The sequence below is a fragment of the Sus scrofa genome, chromosome 1, assembly GCF_054392235.1.
Source record: "Sus scrofa isolate SSC_HxYL_T2T_F1_AM1 chromosome 1, Sscrofa_HxYL_maternal_Yorkshire_Landrace_v2.0, whole genome shotgun sequence".
Classification (NCBI taxonomy): Eukaryota; Metazoa; Chordata; class Mammalia; order Artiodactyla; family Suidae; genus Sus; species Sus scrofa.
This window is the reverse complement of record NC_139383.1, coordinates 19,577,067-19,601,935: the sequence shown is the minus strand read 5'-3', so window position 1 is coordinate 19,601,935 and position 24,869 is coordinate 19,577,067. Positions and strand designations below refer to the sequence as shown.

Genomic DNA, 24,869 nt, shown 5'->3' with positions numbered 1-24,869 from the left:
TTATATATGCACTGAAATCTTTGTACATTCACTGTACCTACAAAATATTCCAGAAAATTCATGTTTAGGGTTTATCATACTAGAATAGAGTTATCTAAAATGGAGCATAAAGAGCTAATATAGGATATGAAATACTATGGACACTGAAAATCTGTGACTTGCTCTTAAAATCGACATGTTCCTAAGCATACAAGCAGAGAACCAGTTTACCTTATGCGTGAACACAGAAACTTACCTCCTGTTTTCATTGAGTAAACATATAGCTTCTTCCATAACTGAGATCTTTGGTTCTAAAGGGTGCGTACCTGGTTCTGTGCATTATTTGTGAAAAAAGAAAACAAATCCTATACCTTTTAGGTTGCCTAAGAAAAATAAGGAAAAAAATTCTGACACTTGGAAAAAAGGCCAGAACCAGAAAGAGCTTTTGTTCTTGACTGGAGGTGTCATTTCCTGTCCTAAGTTTCATGGAACATGCTAAAGAGTTTTTAAAACTGCCTTGTGTGATTTGTCCCCTCCAGCTTGGCATGAGCAAGACAATTAATTATAAAGGGACCCATAAGCTGATCTCTCTTTTTCTGCACAAAGCTTTGAGCAAGAGTGGAAAGGCACACTGTCACTTGTCTTTTTCTGAAGAAGCGAGGACACATTCTGTTCAGCCAACATGTTCCCAGAGGAATGTGATTTAACTTCTACTTTTCACACAGTAAGAAGCAATACTGTAGACCTGTCGGGAGGGTGATGGCAGCCTGGGAAGAATTTGGAGAAATGTTTTTCACTCCAGTGTTTTCTTGTGACCTGACTCTCATTCTCAATTTAGTTCCATCTTGACCTGGAAAATGCAGCCAGGGCTTGTGTCTCTTCATTTGGCTTACCTTGATTCATGATGTGCATACCTCTCTTTCCCTTACTCGCACCCCATGCAGCCTCTTCCCCCTTTCCCTTGCAACCTACCAATAAAGCCTCTCTAAATGTCTGCACATGCATTGACTTTATTTCTTTCAGTAGAGGTTTTATTTCAAGGGAGAGAAAATGTGTTTGGGTCCCTGAAATACATACAAGGAATAGCCACTATAAAGCATCCTAAGTGGTTTCCCACTCCTTTTGCCAGATCTGACTATTCATATACCTGGCAGCTTCTTTACGAACCCTCTGATAGTAAAGGAATTAGTATTCTCCATTTATCCCTAGCTTTTCTCCCCTTCCGCCTCCATTAAATGACTGATTTTTATGCGTGATATAATAGACAAGCCTTGGGTGACCTGTTTTTTTTTTTTTTTTTTCTTTTTCCCCTCCCCCCTCCCTCTTTTTTCCTTGCGGTAAAATATTGCTGAAGAAAGAGGGCACTAGTGTACAGCCCAGATCGCATCCTTGCACCGTCTGGGTTAGAGCTGAGGCGTCTGCGAACCGAGCTTGGCCGAGGTGCTCTGGCCCGGGGACCAAAGCGCTATCTACCCGGACTCAGGTACGTCTCAAGTCCAAATTCTCCAAGCAGACCCAGGTGAGCAGACACCTCCCGGGGGCGGGATACCTCCCCACTGTGGCAGACACGGTCCCAATCTATGGGATTTTTCTTCTCATCCCAGAGGCATCCTCGATTATTTATTTCTTTTAGTCCTGCTTACCCAGGAAGCGTTGGGGACCCATGGATGCCTGGGTTGTCTTTCTTATTTTGCCTACCTCACCTCCTGTGCTCTTGCTCCCTGTCTGCTCCCTTAGCTCCTTTTCCTCGTCCGACTCTCACCTTGAAAAAGGGAGCTGAAGAGGGACGAGAGAGAGGGAGTCAACTTCAGCCCCGCAAGCGGCTGAGATTTGGCGCCTCTGCCCCCGAAGCGGCAGGGTTTGAATATACCTGCAGGAGCACTAGCTGCGAGGCACAGAGAATGAGGATCGAAGGGTGTTGGGGAAGCGGGGAGGTGTGTGTGGTTGTGTGTGTGTGTGTGTGTGTGTGTGTGTGTGTGTGAAGAATGTAGAGGGGGTTGAAAGGGCGAAGTCGGGGGTTAGTAGGGTTGGGGGGGGTGGTTAAAGAATTGCACTCTCTGGTCAAAGCGTCAGCAACCAGCCTTGTGGGGGAATGTCTCGGCAGCTTGACTAAGCACTGTCCAGGGTTCTGAAAGCGGCAGGGAATTGAGCTGCCGCCGCGAGAGCAACCCGGAAGCTCCCCTCTCTCCCCTTTCCAGCAACTATGAAAGCCAAGGTCCGGATTTAAGGAAGTGCAGGGGCCCCTCCATTCCCTCCCTCCATCTTCGGTCGTGGGATGCAAGTTGCCTTACCTACACTCTTTCCCCTTGAGCGACTACAATAACCTGACTTCTTGGGGGGTGGGGAGGATGTACCAAAATTCGACATGCAGGGAATTTACCAGGCGTTGCCTTAGTAACTAATATGGATTTCCTCAAGCTGGCAAATTTATGTTTACTACTTGGGTAGTATATTAGGGTCTCTTCATCCCTTCAAAGTTAAAGTAAAAGGTGCCCTCCTGGTTCGAGTATATTTTGAAGTAGCGCTTCCATCTTCATAATGAGTTTCCAAATTTCTTCTGGGGAAAAAAAGTTGATCTTTCAAACCCGGAAAGTTCTTTTGGGTCGAAAGACCTAGCTCCTCCTTCTCCTCTCTTTTCCCTCCTCCCCCTCAAGTCAGTAAGCGTGAGGTTATACCGAGACCTGGAAGAGGCTTGAAACTGCAGGAGGGGGCGGGTCGGCGGGACTCAGCGCCCCTCCCCCCTCCCCCCAGGACCGATGAGAGCACTGGGGGCAGAACGCACCACTTGACCAGAGCTGCCTACCAAACTGTCCCTCTAGCCTATGTTATGATGTACTTCCAGCCTGTATCATGAAATGAACCGGGCAAATGTTAACCAGCGCTGACCCCAGAATTTTGACCCAGGTCCTGTGATAATGGAGGTTTGATTTTCTTCATCTTTTGTCGGCAGCCTCCAGCTCACCGCAGCCACCACGACGCCCATTGTACATTTGGTCAGTTTACACTGATGTATCTGTGAAGAAAGGGGACTCGAATTCCCCTAGAGACGCCTCCAGGGCGTGGAGGTGGTCGTGGAGGACCGGGAAGAGGAGGCGGAAGGGAAGGAGGCTGGGGTGCAGGCGGCGAAGGCATCTGACAAGCGGTGTCGGCAGGGGGGACCGAGCCCGCAGAAGCGGGCGTCGGGTCCACACTGAGCTCACAAAGCCGGCTGGCTGGACCAGCGTGGGAACGAGGCTGGCGGACTGTGGACCGCGTCTTCAGCACAATGGTCCGGCTCCTCTTGCTTTTCTTCCCAGCCGTCTTTTTAGAGATGTCCCTTTTCCCTAGAGGCCCCGGCGGGAAAGTGTTGCTGGCGGGAGCCTCGTCTCAGCGCTCGGTGGCCAGAATGGACGGAGATGTCATCATTGGGGCCCTCTTTTCAGTCCACCATCAGCCTCCCGCCGAGAAGGTGCCCGAGAGGAAGTGTGGGGAGATCAGGGAGCAGTATGGCATCCAGAGGGTGGAGGCCATGTTCCACACGTTGGATAAGATCAACGCAGACCCGGTCCTCCTGCCCAACATCACACTGGGCAGTGAGATCCGAGATTCCTGCTGGCACTCCTCCGTGGCTCTGGAGCAGAGCATTGAGTTCATCAGGGACTCTCTGATTTCCATTCGAGATGAGAAGGATGGGCTCAACCGGTGCCTGCCTGACGGCCAGACCCTCCCCCCAGGCAGGACTAAGAAGCCCATTGCAGGAGTGATCGGCCCGGGCTCCAGTTCTGTAGCCATACAAGTGCAAAACCTGCTCCAGCTCTTTGACATCCCCCAGATCGCCTATTCTGCAACAAGCATCGACCTGAGTGATAAAACTTTGTATAAATACTTCCTGAGGGTTGTCCCCTCTGACACTTTGCAGGCAAGAGCGATGCTTGACATAGTCAAGCGTTACAATTGGACCTATGTCTCTGCAGTCCACACGGAAGGTAGGTAGGCAATGCATTGGAGAAACAAAGTTCGAGAAAGCCAGGGCATTGCATGATGTGCGACTGGGATCAAAGTATTGTCCTTGTTTATGTATAGCACTATGGGAACAGACTACCCTTCTCAGTACACGCCCACCCAGGCATTGCCCTTTATTATTCTATACTTACAGTGTAGGAAAACTGTGTCCCCATGGTGTTTCCTGGGATAGTGGGAATCAAAAAGATACCAGACTCTCCACAAACAGTGCCCAGTTGTAGTTTTTGGACTTACATATTTGTTTGCCCTTATAGTCTGAGTTTGTGCTTATTTGCCCAAAGTGTGTTATTCTACCCTTAAGTACTGGCTATGATTTTCCAAGTTTAATAGACTAATCCATTAGTTAGTGGATTAGTTCTGCTGTGCCCCTTCTTATACATTCAAATCTTACCTGTGCATGTTGGATTAATGCAGTCACCTCCCTCAGAATATAAGAAACTTAGATTTTAAATTCTAGGGTGCCTTAGGTACAAAGGAAAAGTAAACAGTTTAAATAATTTATTATTTTTTTCCTACTTCATATGTTAAAATTGTCCATATGCCCTCACTTCCCCCAAGAATTATCTTGTTTTATGAGCAATAGCATTGATGACCTCTTGGATGTGATTTTTGGTTTCTACTTTTTTTTTTTTTGCCCTAACACAATGACTTTGCTCATTAGAATTTAAAGTTAGACAAATTATAAATTACTAATAAAATGATAGTAGATAACAGGTTTAAAATAGGTTTTAAAAGTGAAATAGATTTTTCCTGAGGCCAAAAACTTTGATTTATATAGAGACTTAGAGCCATAAAGTTTCAAATAATTTCTTATATAGATTTTCTTACTCTTCTCATATTACCCTATACTGCTTGTTGGATAGGATGAGACTTTTAAGTCATCTACTTTTAACTCCCTCAGATTTATGGAGAAACTTAGATGCAACTTACTAATTAATGTCCAGGGCAATTTGCATGTATATGCTGGCATATGGAAGGGAATCTTGAGGATATTGCTGCATGTGTATTTCTTAATATCAAATTATTAAAAGAAAGGCCTTAAGTATGACTTCATCTTCTTTTAACAGTAGTATTCCATTACTGGTGTGAAGTCTGATATAGAAATTAAGAAGCATTCTTACTGAAGAGGTCAGATGGCTATTGTTAATGAAAACTGATGCTTTAACTTTAAAGGGAACAGTTTTCAGGACAAAAAATGTGCAGAATTATAGATTATAATTTGAGACTTTGATTTTGGGGAAAAAACAACACTTTCAGTTGCAATATTGTGACTTCTAACAACTGACTCCTTTTTCTGAATCTTGGTTTTTCATAGTGAACTGCAATACCTCTTTTTCAACAAAATCCTCATATTACTCCTTTAAGACACAGATTTAAGTTCAAATGTTAACTCCTTACATTTTGATGGTTAATGTTAATTTCCTACCTTTTATTATTTAATATGGTTTTCACCAGTGCATAGATGGAACATCTTGAAAGCACAAGTTAATAATGTGTTCAATATCAGCATTAGGGAGATCTCTCTAAAAGGGAATGGCAAAATCTAGATTGAATGTGATTTATTTAATTATTTAATAATTCTCTGTCAAGTGAGCTAGGAAATTGATTATAGATATTAAGATGTGTAAATTCCTCCTTCAAGAGGAAGTAATGCTTCGTTTTCATAAGATAGTTTATATATATATATATAGTTTTATTTTCTATACTTTATTATGTCATTTTATTTTGGAGGTGAAGAGGAGTGTAGTAAAGACCGCTCTCCCCTCCTCAGTGTATTTTCTACTTGCACCTTTTTGCTAAAAATAATGGCTGACAGTAGGTTGCTTTCTGACAACTAGAGTTAGGTTTTTGGAAACTTAATTGGACTTGTGTTTGCCAATTTTGTTGAGGGAGGGCTGACTTTAAACGTTCACCCTTGTGTTAGTTTGGACTACTTTGTTTCCTTTTTGCCTTCTGAGTGGTATTATGTGGTAGAGATAATGTCTCCAAACCATTATAGTCATTGATTCCAGACTAGATTGTGTTCATAGAACAGCATCAGAACTTACTTTGGTGTCCATTTATTACCAAGAATTGACGCCATTCACCTTGCTTTTTACATATGATGTATTATTTCTTCTTAAAGAGAATTTGTTTCCTCCTCTTATTGGATATAATAGCTTAGGGAAACTCAATTGTTTTTATTTTCTTCTATCTGCACTAAAATATAACAGCGTCCTCTGTATAAACTCCAACTGAAAATTCATTTTTCCAGAGGCTCTGCCCTCCTGCTTCTCAGGGACCCATAGTGTACTGACCTGCAGGGGCTTTCTTGCATCATTTAGTAATTTTCCTGCCTTCAGACTGATGGGGTCACCTACTGGTGACAGTTCCCTGTCAGAAAGCAGCTAAGACCACATAGCAGTGTTGTCTCTGCCATCTGAGAACTATTCAGGAAGGAAGCCAGTTTGTCTGGATATTAGCAGTGTGGAGTTTAGAAATTCTGGGACCTCCAGTGACCTTCACGTCTCCTTCCCAGGTTAGCCATTCTATAGTCAGCTTATCATTACAATTTCTTTTATTAGAAGTTAACCTAGTATAGCCAACTTCAAAAGTACTTAGTGACTAGACCAGTGTACCTTCATTTCTATAGTTAATATTGATTGACTTTAAAACCAGAGATGAAGCATCCTGTTTTTTCCCTCAAAAGTTTTATATCCTTTTATTTTTTCACTTTATGTTAAAGTAAGCTTAGAGGTGTTTGCTGTTTTTGTTTTAATCAGCTAGATTCAGTTGTTACATTCTTTTACATACTTTTCAATCTTCTACCACATCATTTGTGTCACACTTGTCCTCTTGACATGACAGCTATCAGTTTACCTGACATAAGAAGAGGATCAGTTCACATAAAGTTACCTGAAATAAGCTCTCCAGAAATTTGTTCAGGATTAGTTCCTGAAAGGAATATTGAAATAGAATCTGTCAAATGGTAAGTACTGAAGTAATAGAGCCTTGTCCACAAATAAAAATCAAGTGCACTTGGGAGCAAGCTGCTCACCTGGAATGTGTGTCTTTAAATATGCTAATTGTAGAATACAAAAATAGCCTACCTCTGTGAAGAATATCTCGGCCAAGGACAGTGTACTTCATCCTTCTGATAAAATGCAGATTCCCCATCAAAAACCAAAGTAATCACTTCAGAAAATTGTAGAAAACAATACTTAAACATAATTCTAGTAGCTTAAATTCAAAGCTTTGGTTAAGTTCAGTAAAGAATATTCTTTGGGTTTGTAGCTTCAAAAGTTATTTTTTGGATTGACATTTTCATTTGTTTTAAGCCTTTCTCACTATTTGGTCTCATAGTGTCACATGAGTATTGATGTGATAAGGGATTTAGTGATGCTGCTATACCCTTCTGTTTACAGTTATGTTTTCATTGTGGTGCACTTTTTTTGGACATTTGCTTACACTTTATATATTTGTCCTTTTTGGCTTCTTTTCAAAAATCTGATCTTTTTCTCTTTAGAAGTTTGCTCTGTTTGATGCAAAACACTTTAAAAACCTAATGCCATGAGAAGAAAATCCTCCTAAATCATAAGAACATCAGTTAACTATTACTCTAGCTAATGCAATTACAGTAAGAATTTTTTTCTTCAAAATATCATATTTTCTATCTATGTATCAATAACTTTCTTTATACCTACCTTATCTTGATTCCAACCGATTTCACAGTAAGTTACCTTAATAAATGTTCTATTTTGTCACAAAATAAGGAATGAGAATGTCTTGAAAGGTTATTTAGGCCAACCAATTAAAGATTATTACAGCACTACCATTGTATCCTTGCCAAGAAGTACTTCCTATATGCTCTATTTTTCCTAATTGCGATTAGGATTCCTAATGAGGGTTGGGGAATATAGGGCTTAAATTCAGAGGCAGAATTTCACCAATTAGTCAGGTTTTCTATATAATGACTTGACTCCCTGAAATTTCTATTGACTACTGTGAGTCATCCAAACAATTCAAATTTCTCTTCCATGTGACATTTATTATCAATGAACCCTCTCTCCTTTATACCATATATCACCAGTTTCTTCACCCACATATTCTAATTTTTAGTTCCCTCATTATCATAGATAACTTAAGTAAATCTTAGATAGCTGTCATACAAAAGTTTTTTTTTTTTTTTAATATGTACTGCTACTAGGCCACATCTTCTTCCTTTATAGTTGAACAATTTTTTTTTCTTCTTAGGCCCACACTTGTGGCATATGGAAGTTCCCAGACTAGGGGCTGAATTGGAGCTGCAGTTGCCAGCCTATGCCACAGCCACAGCAATGCAGGACCCAAGCTGGGTCTGCACCACTCTCAGCAACGCCAGATTCTTTAACCCACTGAGCATGGCCGAGGATTGAACCCACATCTTTATAGATATTAGTCAGGTTCTTAACATGCTGAGCCACAACAGGAACTCCCATACTTGAGCAATATTTGATAGTGTTGTTCTTCTTATTCTAAGACTAAGACTTTGTTTTCGTATTTCTTTTTGAATGTAAAATTATTAGCTTAAATTTGCCTTATCGGTAAGTTCTGGAATTTTGATTATTTCATTGATCTTACCATCCTAGCTTTGTGTCCTCGAGATTTGATTATATATGTTGAAACTGACTCAAAGAGGGTCAAGTGTAAATTTCCATAGCCTATTACCAGCAAACTGCTACTCTGGTCGTCACTCAGCCTGATCTGAATTTCTTTGACAGTAAGTTTTTTCATTACATACTGTACCACTTTATAGATTAATAGCTTATAAGTATAAAAGTCATCACAGGATGTATACACTTTAATCAGAAATTTACTATACCAAAAATTGTATTAAGAAATTTGAAGATTTGGTATCAGTTATTGAGTTGTTTTTTTCTCTTTTTAGGGTTGCACCCATGGCATATGGAAGTTCCCAGACTAGGAGTTGAATGGGAGCTTGGCTGCCTGCCTATGCCACAGCAATGCCAGATCTGAGCCGGTCCGTGACGTATACCACAGCTCATGGCAATGCTGGATTGCCAACCCACTGAGTGAGGAGGCCAGAGATCAAAACTGCATCCTCATGGATACTACTCAGATTTATTTCCGTTGTGCCACAATGGGAACTCCCCAGTTATTAAGTTCTTTTCATTCTAAAGGAATTGCAGTTTGAACACATGTAAAATAAGTAAAAACAAATTATTGCAGTACAGACATTTAGAAACATGAGTTAATATGTGTTTAGGGAACTCTGAATGAAAATATTGGTGAGTGTAATTAGCTACAAAAAAGCTGAAGAAAAGGAAATTTGATTAGTGTTTTTAAAATATGGCATTTGTAAAAGAATCAGTAATGAGAATGTCCCCATGGGGGATGGAATAATCAGGTCTGCTTGGCTGGAGTGGAAAGTACTGGCCAGCAACAAATAATAAGGTAGCAACTCAAATATGTGTTCTGTTCTGTGATTGCATGATTCTTTATCAATATGAAGGACAAATAATGGAGACATATGAGTCAAAGAGTTTTGGTTTCAAGAAAGAAATATCGAAGCAGAGTGATGTGATTCAAAGATAACTAAAAGAAAGTGAATTCTTACTGAAATATGTGGGAGAGATTCATTGGATGGAGAGAGAGAAGACTAACCAGGAAAGATTAGTTTTGTAGAATTATAGGTACTAGGATGTTAAAATAATTGTGAAGAATAAAAGTACTTTAAAGGAATACTGTGTAGGAGAATTTGATGTACCAAAGAGTTAGGGACAAAGAGGAGTCAAAGCCACTTTCACTTTTGCAATTCTGAAGGACCGAGAGAATTTTGGTGTAATTAACAGGCCTATAATAAGTTGGTTTCAAAACCATAATTCTCTAAGTTTTTACATGGACTTAGATTTAATATGTTCAATTTGATGTGAACTTTGGCTAAGAGCACATACATTACTAGTAAGAGTGAGTGTGTGGACAAAAGAAAAGCCAGGGATAGTTATGTTACCCTATTTTTGATTAAAAAAAAAAAAGTGTTCACATCCAAGTAAGTATTGTTTACCCAGAACCTTGATTCTCTGGCTGACTAACCTGGGGACTTGAGAGTTGACTCCTTTAAACTCCAGTCTTTTATGTTTTAAATATGTTACAAGGTGATCTTTGCAAATTGTGATATTTAGTTCCCCGACATTTTTTAAAGAGAGTGCTGAATTTAATAGGAACTTTTCTTGAGTATTCAAAGTAATCATTATGACTATCAGCTGTTACCTGTGCTGGGATATAGTAGTAATCTGGAAGCCTGTTGAAAATATAAAGCCACTTATTCTTTTTAAAAATAGCCCTAGAATACCATACTTCTGAGTTTCTTTGTTATTTCTTTTTATATTGACTAGTCTTATTAAGCCTAAGCCATTTTCTAAGTTATTTAATAAGTACTTAACAGGTACTATGTACAAAGGATTATGTTAAAATACGAGTATGAAAAGGATATGAAAAAAAGAGACACTTTTATTATTTTGAGAAAGCTTGAACTCTTCTTGATTCTTCTGCCATATGATAAATCCTCTGTGATTTCATTTGCTTTGGAACAAATTTTGTAAGGAGCTGGGCTGCATAGGGTTGATGAGGATGGCAACTTCTATTTTGTTTTTCTGTAATGTGGCTTGGCAGTTGCCATTCCTCTTCAGGCACTAAAATTTTTTCTCCTAGTGGTTTATGGAGCTAATATACGATGACTGTTTTATGGATTTTTAATAACTTACTGGGCAGTCATGATAAAGAGATTCCTCAGAAGCATGCTCTGTAGTAAGACCACGGAGGGCTGGGAGACCATAGCAGAGGACACAGTAATTCTGTAAGCACCTGCAGCCACCGAAAAAACAACTCAGCATTATTCTGTTCTGATATTAGATTGGAAGCAACATCTCAGTTGGAGAGGGTTGTCAGTTTTCAGAGAAGCTATAGCTGAAAACCAGAGTCAGGCTGAGACATAAAATCTTGTCAAAATGATGTATCTGTCTTATCTATCAAAGAGCTATCATTAGATTTTAAATTTATGTAGAAATATTTATGTAATTTATGTGCACAAGTTCTACTTATTTTTCATGCTTAATTGTCTTCTATAAATACCTACATTTAAAATTTTAATTTACATGAAAAATTGTAATATTAGTATTCTTCAGTCTCATGGCAAGTTTTACTTTCTTAAACCTAAGACATTGTAGCACCAAATATAGAATTAATGTTCTTATGAAGAGTATTGGCTCAAGCAGAAACTTGGTGATCAGAAATCATCATTTATCAATTTTAGGATCATCTATTTTAGTTACTTCATGGCCATCAAATTGAAAATCCAAGGCAATTATCTAAATGATTCAGAAAGAAGCCTTAATTGGCACTTGAAGCGCAAGAAGATTTGGGGTAACATTTCTTTGTTTGTCAAGTAACTTACTTTGCTTTCTAATGAATATATGACCATTTATTCATTGGTAAACACATGCATTTACTATGTGTCAGACATTGGTCCTGGTGCTAGGAACACCTAAATTAAAAAAATAATAACTATTATTATTATTTCATTACTATTACTATTATTGTCCTCATGGGTCCCCTAGTCTGTCGGAAGAAGAGATGTAAAAATATGGTGCCATTTCTATAACAAGTAACCAGAGGTGCTGTATGTGAATAAGAATGAGAACATTAAAAAGGATGGCTAGGGGTGGATTCCAGGAGTCAGGGATAGGAATGACACAAAGATTTCACGGAGTCAGCCATGTTTAGAGAACCATCAGGGTAAAAATGTTCAAAAACAATCCTTTAATTTTACTGCGTAGATAGAATGAGACAATGCTGTGTACAGAGCTCAATAAATGTCAGATCTCATTATTGTTATCAGGCCATTCTAACCCTAAATAAGATGATGTCCTTGGTCCAGGAGAGCTTCCATGAAGTAAATACAAGAATGTCTTGGGGTGAGGGTATGCAAATAAAGTGATAAGAAGTATATCTTGCTAATTTGCTGATTTTGAGCAGCATGTTCAGCTTCTCATTCTCTTCCTTCATAACAATTGTATCCATAGCATGTGGACCTAAGTAAAAGCCTTTTGGTTACAGAGCCTATTCAGCAATTATTGCTGGATACACTGAGGCAGTGCCGTCTGTTCTCTGTGGTACTCTAACACATTTTATAACTTGTACCATATAAAGGTTAGAACAAAAAAGATTAGACAAATGATGACAGTATGTTTAAGAGGAGAAACTGTTTATAATAGAATTTAACAGGTGATGTAAGTATATGGAAACAGTGGAAAAATTACAAGAAACAAATAATATTGCCCTTTCCTGGATAAATAAGTATTATACATTATTTTCCTTTTTGGTCAGTAGGTATTACTCTGCTGGTAAAAAAAAAAAAAAGAAGACATTTTTAAAGATCTCCTTCTTAATTAAGTAAACATTAGTGAGCACCTTCTTGGGCCAGGCCCCCTTCTAGAGTCATTAATGACCAAAGTTAGATGAACAATACATAAATCCCTCTATCAAGAAGTTGACCATATGTTGATTACCATTCAGTCTGATAAGTCCAACCATAGAAGTAGGTATAAATCAGAGGTAACAGACAGAAGTGTGACTAGCTTTCTCTGGGTCGGGAAGAGAAGTGAGGAAAACCTCATAGAAGCCTCCTAAAAAGGTGACATTTGAATTTGACTACATTCGAAGAATAAGAGGAGGACACAGAGAAGTGAGTGTGAGTAAAAGTATTGCTGTAGAAAACAAAAGTATGCTCAGGGAACTCTATCACTAATTCTGGAATATATGTTCAGGGAAAGGAGTGGGGAAGGATCAAACTGAAAGTGCGGAAAAGCCAAGGTCATGAAGGGACAGACTTGTCGATCATGAAGGAATTTAGGTTCTAAGTGTGGTTAAACCAGTGAAGGATTTTAAATGGGGAGGAAACATGGTCAGATTTACAGTATTGGGAAGGACATCCTGAAAACTTTGGAGAGGACAGATTAAGGAGTCAGATTAGAAGTTAGCATACAAGTTGGCAGCCCAGTGATAGTTGGGGGAGTGATGGAGAAAAGGCAGTTTTGTTTATCAGTTTATTAAAGAAATAATGAGAACTTTACCGAAATTAGTGTCAAAGGGGATGGAAAGGAGAGAATTGATTTGACAGCTGTTCATTAGGGAGATTTGAGATTTAGTGACTGATAGACTTTGAGGATCAAGGACAATGTCTAGAATGACTCCCATGTTTCCATTATATACTACAAAGTAGGGAATAAAAGAGGAAGCACAGACTGAGAAAATGTGCGTTTTAGACTGGTTGAGTATGAGGTATCTATGGGAAAATAAAGTTGATAGGCCAAAGATCTGAAAAGGGAGGTATATTTGAGATTTGTTAGCAAATAGCTGTGGGCAGTATCCCAGGAGTAGATGAGATTGCCAAGGAAGAGGATATAGAGTAAAAAAGAGAAGAGAGCTAAGGGCAGAACTTTGAGGAAGGTAAAAACGAGGAAGAGGATCCAGAAAAGGGATGGAGAGGAAACGGAAAACTATAAGGCGAAAGGGGAAGAACCAGACATTGTGGAAGCCTGGAGGAAGGGTAGAAGTCTCAAGAAGAGAACAGTGACAAATATCACTGAGCTCACAGTGAAGGAACAGTTATAGAAATGGTCCTCTGTTTGCATAGAAGGCTTCCTCCCAGCTTCTACTGTTCAAGAATCTCTTAATTTCTAAACCCAGGAGGAAGTGGGGGCTGCAGCTATATAGCATTGTTCCTGAGATAAGAAGGGAAAGTGAGAAAGGTACCTAGTCAGAAATGCATTTCCAAATGAAGACATTTTCTCGGATGAGAAAGACTTAAGCAGTTTTAAGGAATGACAGAAAAGAATAGTAGAAAAGGCAAATTCAAAGATAATTTATGAAGCAAAGTTGCTGAGGAAGCAAGAAGAAATCATGGCTGGACCACGCTTGAATGAGAGAAAGCTTTCCTCTGGGCGGTGGTGAGGTAAACTGCGGAAGGAGAGAAAAGAAGTTTTGAAAATAACATTTGGTAACCTTTGTTTTCTCACTTATTCCATGAGGCAGATGGAAAGGGACAGGGAGTAAGTTAAACATGAACAGAGCAAACTTTTTAGAGGATCCAACTGATATTAGAAACTATGAATTTTTAGGAGTGTCAATTCATACTGGTTTGATATTCTTTCCAGTAGTGTACAGACCCCAGATACAAGGGAGGAGTCTCAGCTTTCATAGAAGTTCATTAACTTGACCACCTGCTGGCGCAATGTCCAAAACACCAGAATATTTCTCTAGTTAATTACACAGGGTACCAGGTGTTCACCAGAGATCATAGCCTAGAACTATTCTTTATCTAGCTCCTGTCATAAGGCCATATTGGGGGAATTATAAATTAAGAGTATCATCTTAATTTACAATTAAGAGATCATTATTAACCACTTTGAAAATTAGGTTTCCAGAATACCAATACCTGATTCTATTTACTCTATCTGAAGAACTGCTTTTTCTACTTTGCATTCTAATAGTGCCTTTTTATTTCTTAAAGGCAAGAGCAAGAGTTGGAAATGTAAATACTACCTCATAGTTCTCACAATTTTTTGTTGAAGATATTGATTATTATGTTCTTCATTGCTCTTATATAAATTCCGTTGCTAACAATTCTTTTAGATTTTAATATAATGAAAACATTTATCTCTCTTGAAGAACTGACTTCTTTCATCTTAAATAGTAATGAGAGTATTGTTTTCTCTTTTTCTCTTTACCCAACAGGAAACTCAAACCTAAATTTGCTGCTCAAGCACAGAAAATGTTTACATGTGTGGGTATTAGCATGTTCCACCTTATTTCAACAGGATTAGTTTATACTCTTTATAACTGAAAAAACCCTCAACTCTATTTTCAGAGGAATGAGGATATTGATATATACATGTGTAAATGAAAGTGACCGCAATGTAGGTATAGATTCCTGTTGAAGTTTTGGTATGTTATGAAACAATGAGTAATAGTCGATGAGAGACTTTTTTAAGTGTAGAAGGTTGGGAGGTTATGTTGCAGCCATAGCTGAATATGCTAAAGATGGAAGAAAAATTGCCTGTGATTAGTGTGGCAGAAGAATCTTTGAGCATTGATTGCATACCAGAGGAAAATTATGCTCCTTCACATTAGTGAAAAAGGCTTTCTTCTGCTTCATAGATGCCCTGCCTACTGCTGTCTTTTCCTTTTTTCAGTGTGTTCTGAGATCAGATACATGGTGGTGCTGGGGTATTTTGCCCATTTTGGCAGGGTGTACATGTGGGTAAAACATTCTTTCTCTTTTCATGGGCAACACTGAGTATGGCTGCTGTGTCTCTGTGCATTTACAATATCCTCCTTTCCTCTTCTCCCCCCTTCTTATTCTTAGGGAAAAAATCTGTTTGTAAAGTGACTGTTCAGTGACAAATGGATAGGTAGCTTTCTTTTTATCTGTCTCCTTTTTCCTAGTGTTCTCATCATGTGCCTGCCAGACCATAACTGCTTGGGAAACTAAATAGAATGTAGGATGACACATCGAAAAGACCCTATGTCTCTTACTCCCATTAGGAGAGACAGTCATTTTATCACAGAGTAGAGGGAGGCCTTATGCATTAATATATGTGAAGTATGAATTGTCCTTTGTTTTTGGTTAGACATGCTAGGTTTGGAACCATGAAAAGCCAAATTCCATTTTTTATTCTATGTTGGCACATGCCAAAGGAAAGTTTAGTATGTAATATCCTTGATCTGTCATTTTAAAAGTAAAATTTTACTTGAGAAGAAACAACTTAAAAATAAAAAAAAATGAGTGATTAATTTTTGAAGTGCTTATATTCCCCTTTTCAGTAGATTATTTTTAGGCTCTCCTAGGTGCAGAGTAATGCACTAGAGCAGTGCTGCTCAGATGTTAACATGCATACAGATCACTTAGCTTGGCCTGGGATGGACCTGAGAGTGCATTTCTGCTAGGCTCTCAGGCGGTGTTGGTACTGCTGGTCCATGTACCAAAATTTGGTTAAAATCTCTGGAAGCACTTTCTGATAATGTGCATCTTATGATAGTGCACTGTGAAGGTTCATGAATTATCTCCTTCAGAATCAAGTATATGTGTCTCAAATCAATACCCTATTGCTTCTTAAATAGGGAGAAAATGGCTTTTAAAATGTTCATATTTAGAAAATTATACTGAAGATATTTACTCAGTTCTTGTATTCAATGATCTTTAGAAATATTCATTAACTAGCCTGAATAATTGCTGAATGTAGCATTGTAGTTAATCAAACTTCTGGTTACAGGTATGCCTTCTCCTATGAGAATACTCTGCCCTAATAGAATATATTCCTTGATGGAAAGTAAATTTTTAGAGTGGGAACCTTTGTTTTGTTCAGTTCACTGATATATCTCTAGCAATTACAACAGTGCCTTGCACATAACAGACACTCAATAAATATTTGTTTAATAGAATTAAGTGGGGAGAGTTTATGTTTCAGTCCTCTTTTCTGCCTTGGTAAGGGGTTTGATGACTTAAGAGCTTGCAGGGCTTCCCATCAATTCTTATTGCCTAGTGCTATCAGTGAAAATGCAAAAAGATAGTAGACTAATTATTCAGCTTCCAAGGACTAACAACCTTGAAAATATTTGGTTGTTACTAAATTTTTCCTAATTTTTTCTTTTTGTTTGGTTATTTCTTATAATAATGGAATAAAGCAAAAAAAAATCCAATTAATTGAATGTTTCTTGGATAGACTCTTCCTAACACCCCTCTTCACGTTTCACCTTTCTAATTATTATTAAGGAAAAATCACTACATTTATTGTCATTAAAACTCTCATTTTGTTGTATTTTTCTCATTTTCTTTCTTCTTATGAATATTGGTTTTCAGTACCAATATTTCCTCTAGTGCTCACATGCAGTAGGAAATGTACTGAATGGGAGGACATGGGTTTGGTCTCACTTCCTCCATCATTTACCCAAGTGACTTTGGACAAGTTACCGAACTCTTTAAATCAATATTTATCTGTAAAGGGTTGGGCAAGCCTTTCTTCCAGGTCTCCTATCAGGACCAAAAAAACTGATGTGGAAGTGCTTTTGAAACTGTAAAGTTTTGTATAAATATAGCTACTTGCGTTGTATTATAATAGCTTATATTATTATTTTCTCCCTTTAATTATTAATAACTGCCTCTTGTTCTCTGTTTTTCCCAAAAAGTGATAAGCAATTACTTCTATGTAGCATTTATTTAGAATGATAGATTTTGTGTTGAAGAAGACATTTATCTAAGTCCCTGATTTGAAAAGAAAAATTAGGTGACTTACCTGAGGTTACATAAAGAGAAAAGCCTTTCATTGCAGCCCAGCTTTTGCTCTCTATAACCCCTGAAGCATCTCCAGATCATTTACCTTCATGTACTCTGCTCACTCTCTGATTTGTTTTCATCCTTAATCTTTCTCCGTTGCCTTGAAGGGCAAGCATCAACTTTATATCAACGAGCTAACCAGTTAATTCACTTATTCAACAAATACAGAATCTACTAATTATCCCATAGTATGCTAGACATCAGGTATCAAAAATGAACCTAGATTGCAGATGTCAATCAAGTTTGGTAACACAGGCATATATTATCCATAGACATTATCAGCTATTATATTTAGAGTAAAAAGATAAATATGAATATATATTCATATTATTATACAATAAAATAATATTGTCTATGTTTCCAGACTTTGTGGATATTCTGTAGTTCCTGCCACTGCTTATGGTCCAGAAGGAGAGATAGAGAAATAATTTTTGCCACATCAATGTGACGTGGATAAGAAGAGGATGGATGAGGAGAGAGTGTGGAGTCGTTGAAAAGTTGACTTGAAAAGTGGACCCAGATGTCAGAGGGCTGAGAATGTCAGATTTTGAATTTGTCTTCCATCTGCTAATTTAGTCAAAATAGAGTGGACCCTCTTTTGCAAATTTTTACCAAAGACTGATGCATAGGAACTTATTTTTAACTTTTCCTTCCCACTCTTTTTTTTTTTTTTTTTTTTTCTGGTCCGTTTCCCCTCTTTGAGGCATTTGTGCTGGAAAGTGACACCTTTGCAGGGATGCCACCTTCTTTGTTTGTCTGGCAAAATGTCATTAATCATACAGTACACTTACATTTTCTTAGCAATATAAATGTTTGATTATAAAAAAAATGCATTGCAATATTTTGAAGCTAGAGTTGTGGCCTCTGTGGACATGTGGTCTGCCTCTCAGTGAAGCAAAAGGCATATTACAAGCTGGTTTCTCAGCTGTGAAATGCCACTACTTAGGTCACATGCTTCAGTTTAAAAAACTGCCAGGAGAAACGCCTTCTTCTTGGCGGAGAGGCATGCCACCTGTCACCCAAAGCTGCCGTCCCCGCTGGCATCATGCACGGATAACTTTGATTCACTTCTGCATGTGGGGAGGTTATGTTCTCTGCCTTTTGCAGCGTATTTCTCCATGGTATTTATCTAAGGTAGCCTTCATTCTGGTAAGTCAGTGGTTGGGGATTATTGCCCATTTGTATAGGGACCAAATCTTAATCTAGAAGAATAGTTGTAACTGTGGGGAATAGCACTTGATTAAAAATGTGAATTGTCTTATATGTGAAAGATGGCATATGACAGGCATATTTCCACTCAACAGCTAGCCTTGTAGCCACCTTAGGTGACATGACAAGATCACACCTTATGTCACTTCTTCACAGCATGCAAGGATTCCTGGAAACTGGCCTTAGACTACACATAGTCTAGATCCACTAAAAACCTTGTTCCATAACTCTTAAGGCATACAAAACGAGGAACATAATTCATATCTTCACAAGCAGGTAAAAACACTCCTTACAGCCTGTACCTTTTTTTAGTTTTTCTCCATATCTTTTTGTAAGGTCTGACAGGGTGTCAAGCACCAAGTGAGTGCTTGATTAATACCTTGGCTTGAATGACTAACAAAATTATGGCCTGTTAAAAGGCAATCTAATTGGCATTTGGGCTAGCCATTGTATTGGAATCCTTTGGCATCCTATTTCCCTAAGAAAGACATATTGAACAACCAATAAGACCCTACATTTATGAAAATGTACAGGTTCCTTCTGCTATAATAATGCCATCATCACCCAAGTGTCATACTTAGAGTTTACAAAATGTTTTCTCTTGCATTTTTGAGTGGTTCAAGAAAAAAAAGTGTATTACAATGCATATATCCTAAAATTTTTTCAAATATAATTCACCTTTTTTTGCATCTCTCTCCCTCTCTTTTTTCTGGGTTGAATTGTATCCCCCTTAAAGTCTTGAATCTTAATGCTTAGTACCTCAGAATGTGGCCTTAATTTGGAGATAAAGTCTTTGCAAAGGTAATCAAGTTAAAATGAGATTATTAGGGTAGACCCCAATCTAATATGATAGATTAATTTTGTAAGAAAGACATACAAGCAGGGAAAATACCATGTAAAGTTGAAAGTAGAGATTAGATGATGTATCCACAAGTCAAGGAATGTCAAAGATTGCCAGCTAGGAGAGAGGCATGGAACACATTTCTCCCTTATGGTCCTCAGAAGTAAACAACCCTACTGACATCTTAATATTGGACTTTGAACCTCCAGAAGTATGGCATAATAGATTTCTGTTATCTAAGCCACATATTTTGTACTTTATTACAGCAGCTATAAGAAATTAATACAGTTCTCCTCAGGTTCTTATAAACCTGGTTTAGTTTTGGGTACCTCCTATATGTGCTGAGAAAAATTAGTCTTTATAGTACAACCGATGTGTATCTGGTTTACAGACAGTTGCTAAGCCTTTAATCTTTTTCCACCATCAAACACAGCCTTTTACTCATAAATAGTAACATAACGTAGATGTCTGCTATTATTGAAAATATAGTAACAATGCTAGTGCCATTGATTGAGCATTTATTGTGTGCCAGGCATTGTACTTCTGAATTTTATATATATTACTTCATTTTATCCTCCCAATAATCCTATAAATTAGGTAATATTATTATTCTGGAAAAATTAGCCCAGCCTCTTACCACTTCAGAAAAGGATAAAATAAATGCATACTGGGCCTTAGTTTTTTGTTCTCTTCATGTTCTGAAGTGTGTGTCTAGTAAAGGGTACTCCACCACTGAAGCTTTCTCCTGTTTGGTGGTAGAAGAGGCAGAGGGAAACATTCCCAGAGAGTGAAGATGGCTGTATATTCATTTCTTTTAAAGCATTTCTGAAACCTTCCAATTGGTATCTCCTGGAAACAATGATAAAAAGTCGTCTTCTTTTTGTGTGTATGTGCCCAGAAAAACCCTGCAATTAAAAAAAGGAAGCAAACATACCAATATTTCTAAAAACAAGGGATATTTTTCAGTGAGCAAAGGGGAAGACAGATTTTATCCTTTGGAAATTTCTAGGGCTTTAGTCTTGGGGAGTTTACTACATTTTAAAATTTCATGGCATGGTACTCAGGGAGTTCCTGTAGTGGCTCAGTGGTTAACGAACCAGACTGGCTTCCATGAGGATACGGGTTCAATCCCTGGCCTTGCTCAGTGGGTTAATGATCCAGCGTTGCTGTGACTATGGCATAGGCCGCTGTTACAGCTCCAATTCGACCCCTAGCCTGGGAACCTCCATATGCCACGGGTGCGGCCCTAAAAAGACAAAATAAATAAATAAATAAAATTTAACAGTGCTCAGAACTGACTTATTCTCAAAAGCAGAATACATACACAGCCAGTTGACTTTCCAGTGGACTGCTAGTTCATGTGGAATTCATCCTTTCTTGTTTGGTCCAGAGTGTGATTATGGGCACATGTTTGTGAGATTCTTAGATTGTTGTAGGAGGATTTAAGGTGTTAAGTGAGGTTGGACTGAATGAGGCCAAAGACTGAGAAGCTAGGATTCTATGAGTACGGGTTCACGGAATCTACGGCTTTGTAACAGATCTCTTTGTAACATCTCTTCCTGAGAGAAGTGTACCATGACTTTGACTTAGTGATTGAGCTATAAGCCTTTAAAATTTTTGATCCTCTGTTTGTAGTTAGTATTCAAGTAGATGCATAATGTGAAGTCCATACATAAAGGAAGGAGATTCTTGGTTAAGAGGGAGGCTTCCAGAGATAGACCTGATTTCTTATCCCATCTCTGTCATATTTGAGCTTTGTGACTTTGGGCAAATCACTTCTCTAAATCTCACTCCTCCAATCTGGAGATTATAATTGTATTTACTTCTCATGGAACTAAATAAAGGCTGGCATATAATAATAATTCAATAAAATGCATACATATATACATATATGATAATAAGGTGGTGGTGTGACATGGCATTTTCTATAGCTTCTGTTGGGAATGACCTTTCCTCCCTTTGTAAATATGTGACCTTTCAGAGCTAGCATAGAATTTATTGGGAGACAGAAAAAGGAGGCACCATATAATTCCCCATCCAGAACCACTTTTCATCTGGGAAATTTTGAGTGATAAGTTTCTGGTAAAATATAGTACCTTTGGAAAGTATAGCATTTAAAGCTATTTCCGTTATTATCTCAAGGTTATCAAATAAAAATATAGGGTGAGCATGAGAGTGGCCAAAGGGGAGAGCCAATCCTGCACAGGCGAGGTGGGGGACATAAAAGGTTATTTCTAACTATGAACATATGTGTAACATGTGTTTCCTGGAGTTCCCGTTGTGGCATAGTGGAAGTGAACCCAACTAGTATCCATGAGGATGTGGGTTCAATCCCTGACCTTGATCAGTGCGTCAAGGATCCAGCATTGCCATGAGCTGTGGTGTAGGTTACAGATGCAGTTAGGATCCCACGTTGCTGTAGGTATGGTATAGGTCAGCAGCTGCAGCTTGGATTCGACCCCTACTCTGGAAACTTCCATATGCTTTGGGCACAGCCCTATAAAGCAAAAAAAGAAAAAAAGAAAAGAAAAAAAGTGTTTCCTGAAGTCTCTGATGATCATCTTTAATCATCATCACTGTCAAGTTGTGTCAATAAGATCATGAGGCTGAAAGTAGATATTTGTAGTCCTGGTAACTTTCTTGAGGGTAGGATCCATTTTATTGTTTTTGTGATTCTTACAGCAACTAATATGACCCCTTGCACATACGGTGCAAATGTTAGTTGAAATAACTGACCTCGGTAAAGTAGGACTTTTTTTTCAGAGTTGTGAAGCTATGAGGAAGAGAGATTTATTTGTCTTAAGAAAGAGGTTAGTGATTTGGGGAGTGTTTTCTCTACTCAGACTTTCCTAGACATTATATTGACTTTATTATATTCTTCCTTACTATTTTCTGGGCCATAAACTCAGACCCTTTTCTGTTTATATATTAAATCTTTACTTTTTTTTTTTTTTTTTTTTTTGCTTAGGGCAATGGTTCTCACATCCAGCTGTACGTTAGCATCTTCTGGGGAGCCTTAAAACCTAAACATGCTTGACTTCATTGGCAGAGGTTCTGATGGAGCCTGGGGAGCAAGTAGAGGTATACACACATGTGTGTGCAAGGCCTTCCGTGGAATGTGGATGTGGAGGTAGAAAGCCAAGGAGGCAGAAAGTGGGTCTGGTCCTGCAAAGGTAGAGAGGGTGAACCTGTTCTGGTATCGTCCAGTATCACCTATCCCATCCTTCCTCACACTCTAGCTGTGGGCCTCCATTCCATCTTTGAGCACATGGAAGGACCCCTCATGGAGGCATTGGTGGTACCTGTTTCCCTCTGGCTGGAATCCACCTCAGATCTTTGAGAGGCTGGCTGCTTCTTTTCATTCAGGCTTCACCAGTTCAAGTATCATTTCCTCAAGAAGGTCTTCTTTATACAATATATCGCCCTTCCCCTTTCACTCAAATATTTGTAGAGACATTGCTAATTGACTAGTATTTTTTTCCTCCTGGATTCAGTAACATAGTTCTCTCCATACAGTTTTTGATCATCCAGTTAGCTTCAAGATAAAACCTTTTTTTAACACCCCTAATTTAAAAAGTTGTACATAGCTTTTTTAGTTCAGGAAATTGAGGCTCAACTAGGAAGCAGTGTCTACATGCTCATTCAGTCTTTCATTCGTTAACTCAAAAATATTTATCAAGAATTTAGAATACAAGAAGCAAGATACAGGTTTTCTCCAATGTTTCCAGTGCTTGAATCTTGTGCTATGCTTGGTATAATATGTTTTTCAATATATGTTTGCTGAATTTAATTCAGTAGAGGCCTCAGAAAAGATACACAGTTACTTTATGTGAGGGTTCATATGACAAATGCAGGTGGAATGATTACAGTGTAAATTATAGGGCAGAATTAGGGCTGAAGGGATTTCAGATTGTCCAATCCAATGGTCTGTTTTACAGATGAGGAAGCTGAAACCCAGAGAAAATAAGAGTTTATTTTCCATGAACGCTTGTAGGATGACAAATAAAAGACTGACAGAGTGGTGCTCAAGAGAAAGTGATTATTTTGTGTTACAGCAGGCATCAGAATTCCCTTGTCAACCCAGGACTCTTTCCTCTCTACCAGTGATCCCCAAATATGATTGCTTGGAATCACCTGCAGTTTCAAACTTGTGGGGATGGTGTCCTGAGACTTGATTTTTTTTTTCTTTTTAGGGCCGCACCCCCAGCATATGAAAGTTTCCAGGCTAGGGGTTCGATAGGAGCGGCAGCTGCCAGCCTATGCCACAGCCATAGCAACATGGGATATGAACCAGGTCTGTGACCTACACTGCAGCTCACGGCAATGCTGGATCCCCAACCCACTGAGCCGGGCCAGGGATTGAACCCACATCCTCATGGATATTAGTTGAGTTCATTACAACAGGAACCACAACAGGAACTCGAGCCTTGAATTTTTACCATCCCCCTCTCCCAGGTTATTATGTTGTAAAGCCAGATTTGGGAGTACTTTATACATCATATTATTAATACATGAATTTTCCTCACCTGTATCTGCAAAGATGAAGAGGTTACACATATTGTATAGAGAGTATCATTTATAAGACTTTACAAAAAAAATCTTCTAATTTTTCTTAGCTAGAAAGTATCAGTTTTTGAGCTAAATCTCAATAACCTATAGAATTGCTTCTGACATTTAATTAAATTCCACAGTTATTGAGTGTGAGGGATATAAAAATGAGTAAAACATACTTCTTAATACAGAGTCCTTAAATCCTGCTTAAATAGAGGGAAGTAAGACAAAGATGCCTGATAGTCTCTTGAATTTTAGGTAATCATCTTTTGTCTGGCTTCTGGCAATGTGCCTTGTACCTCGTAAGGTACATAGGGATGCTTAATTTTTTCTGATTTACTGTTACATGAAAGTATCAGCTTTTTACTTACTCAAACTATAATGAAAATATCCACTAGCTTATAAGTTCTCAAAGTATTCTTTTATTTTTTTTACATCCTGTGGATGATAGGAGGAGAAAATGGAAAGGAAGCAACATATTTTGTTCTGTCTTTTCAGATTGAATAGTAATATAACAGATTTAATTATATAATTGATAGAACAATCTTATTAACACAAGTAATTTTTTTTTTTGTGGCGATAGAACCTTCATAGCACGCGTTGCTTTTCCCAATGAGTTTTCACTTTCTGCACCTTTTATTTTATCCTAAGGTATCTGCCAGCTATGAAATCCTATCCATAAGCAGTTCCCTATATGATCTCCACGGAATTTTGGGCCTGATGTGTTTTATTTCAGGAGACATAGAAATTCATTTCTCACATTTCGGGAAAAGAGAACGGAAAGGCATGACTTTAGAGACAGTCGTTCAGTTCAAAGAGGCATTGGGAAATTCAGTGTACACAGGAGTGCAATATATGTTTTTATATTTGTTTTTTAAAATTGCCTGACCAGAAATATTTCTTAGCAAGAGGAGA

General features: G+C 38.4%; 1 protein-coding gene across 4 annotated transcripts in view; it reads left to right on the top strand.

The window, feature by feature from the left end:
* Positions 1-1,384: 1,384 nt before the first annotated feature.
* Positions 1,385-24,869, top strand: part of GRM1 (glutamate metabotropic receptor 1) — a 390,429-nt gene continuing 366,944 nt past the window's right edge. For 2 of the 4 annotated variants that reach the window (XM_021087033.2, XM_005659163.4), the window contains exons 1-2: positions 1,385-1,462; positions 2,930-3,944. In XM_021087033.2, coding sequence (XP_020942692.1) covers positions 3,245-3,944 — 700 coding nt within the window. In that variant the 5' untranslated portion in view covers positions 1,385-1,462; positions 2,930-3,244. Of the gene's footprint in view, positions 1,499-2,929; positions 3,945-24,869 lie in introns of all 4 variants that reach the window. The other 2 variants (XM_021087041.2, XM_085024330.1) reach the window with 1 other exon arrangement.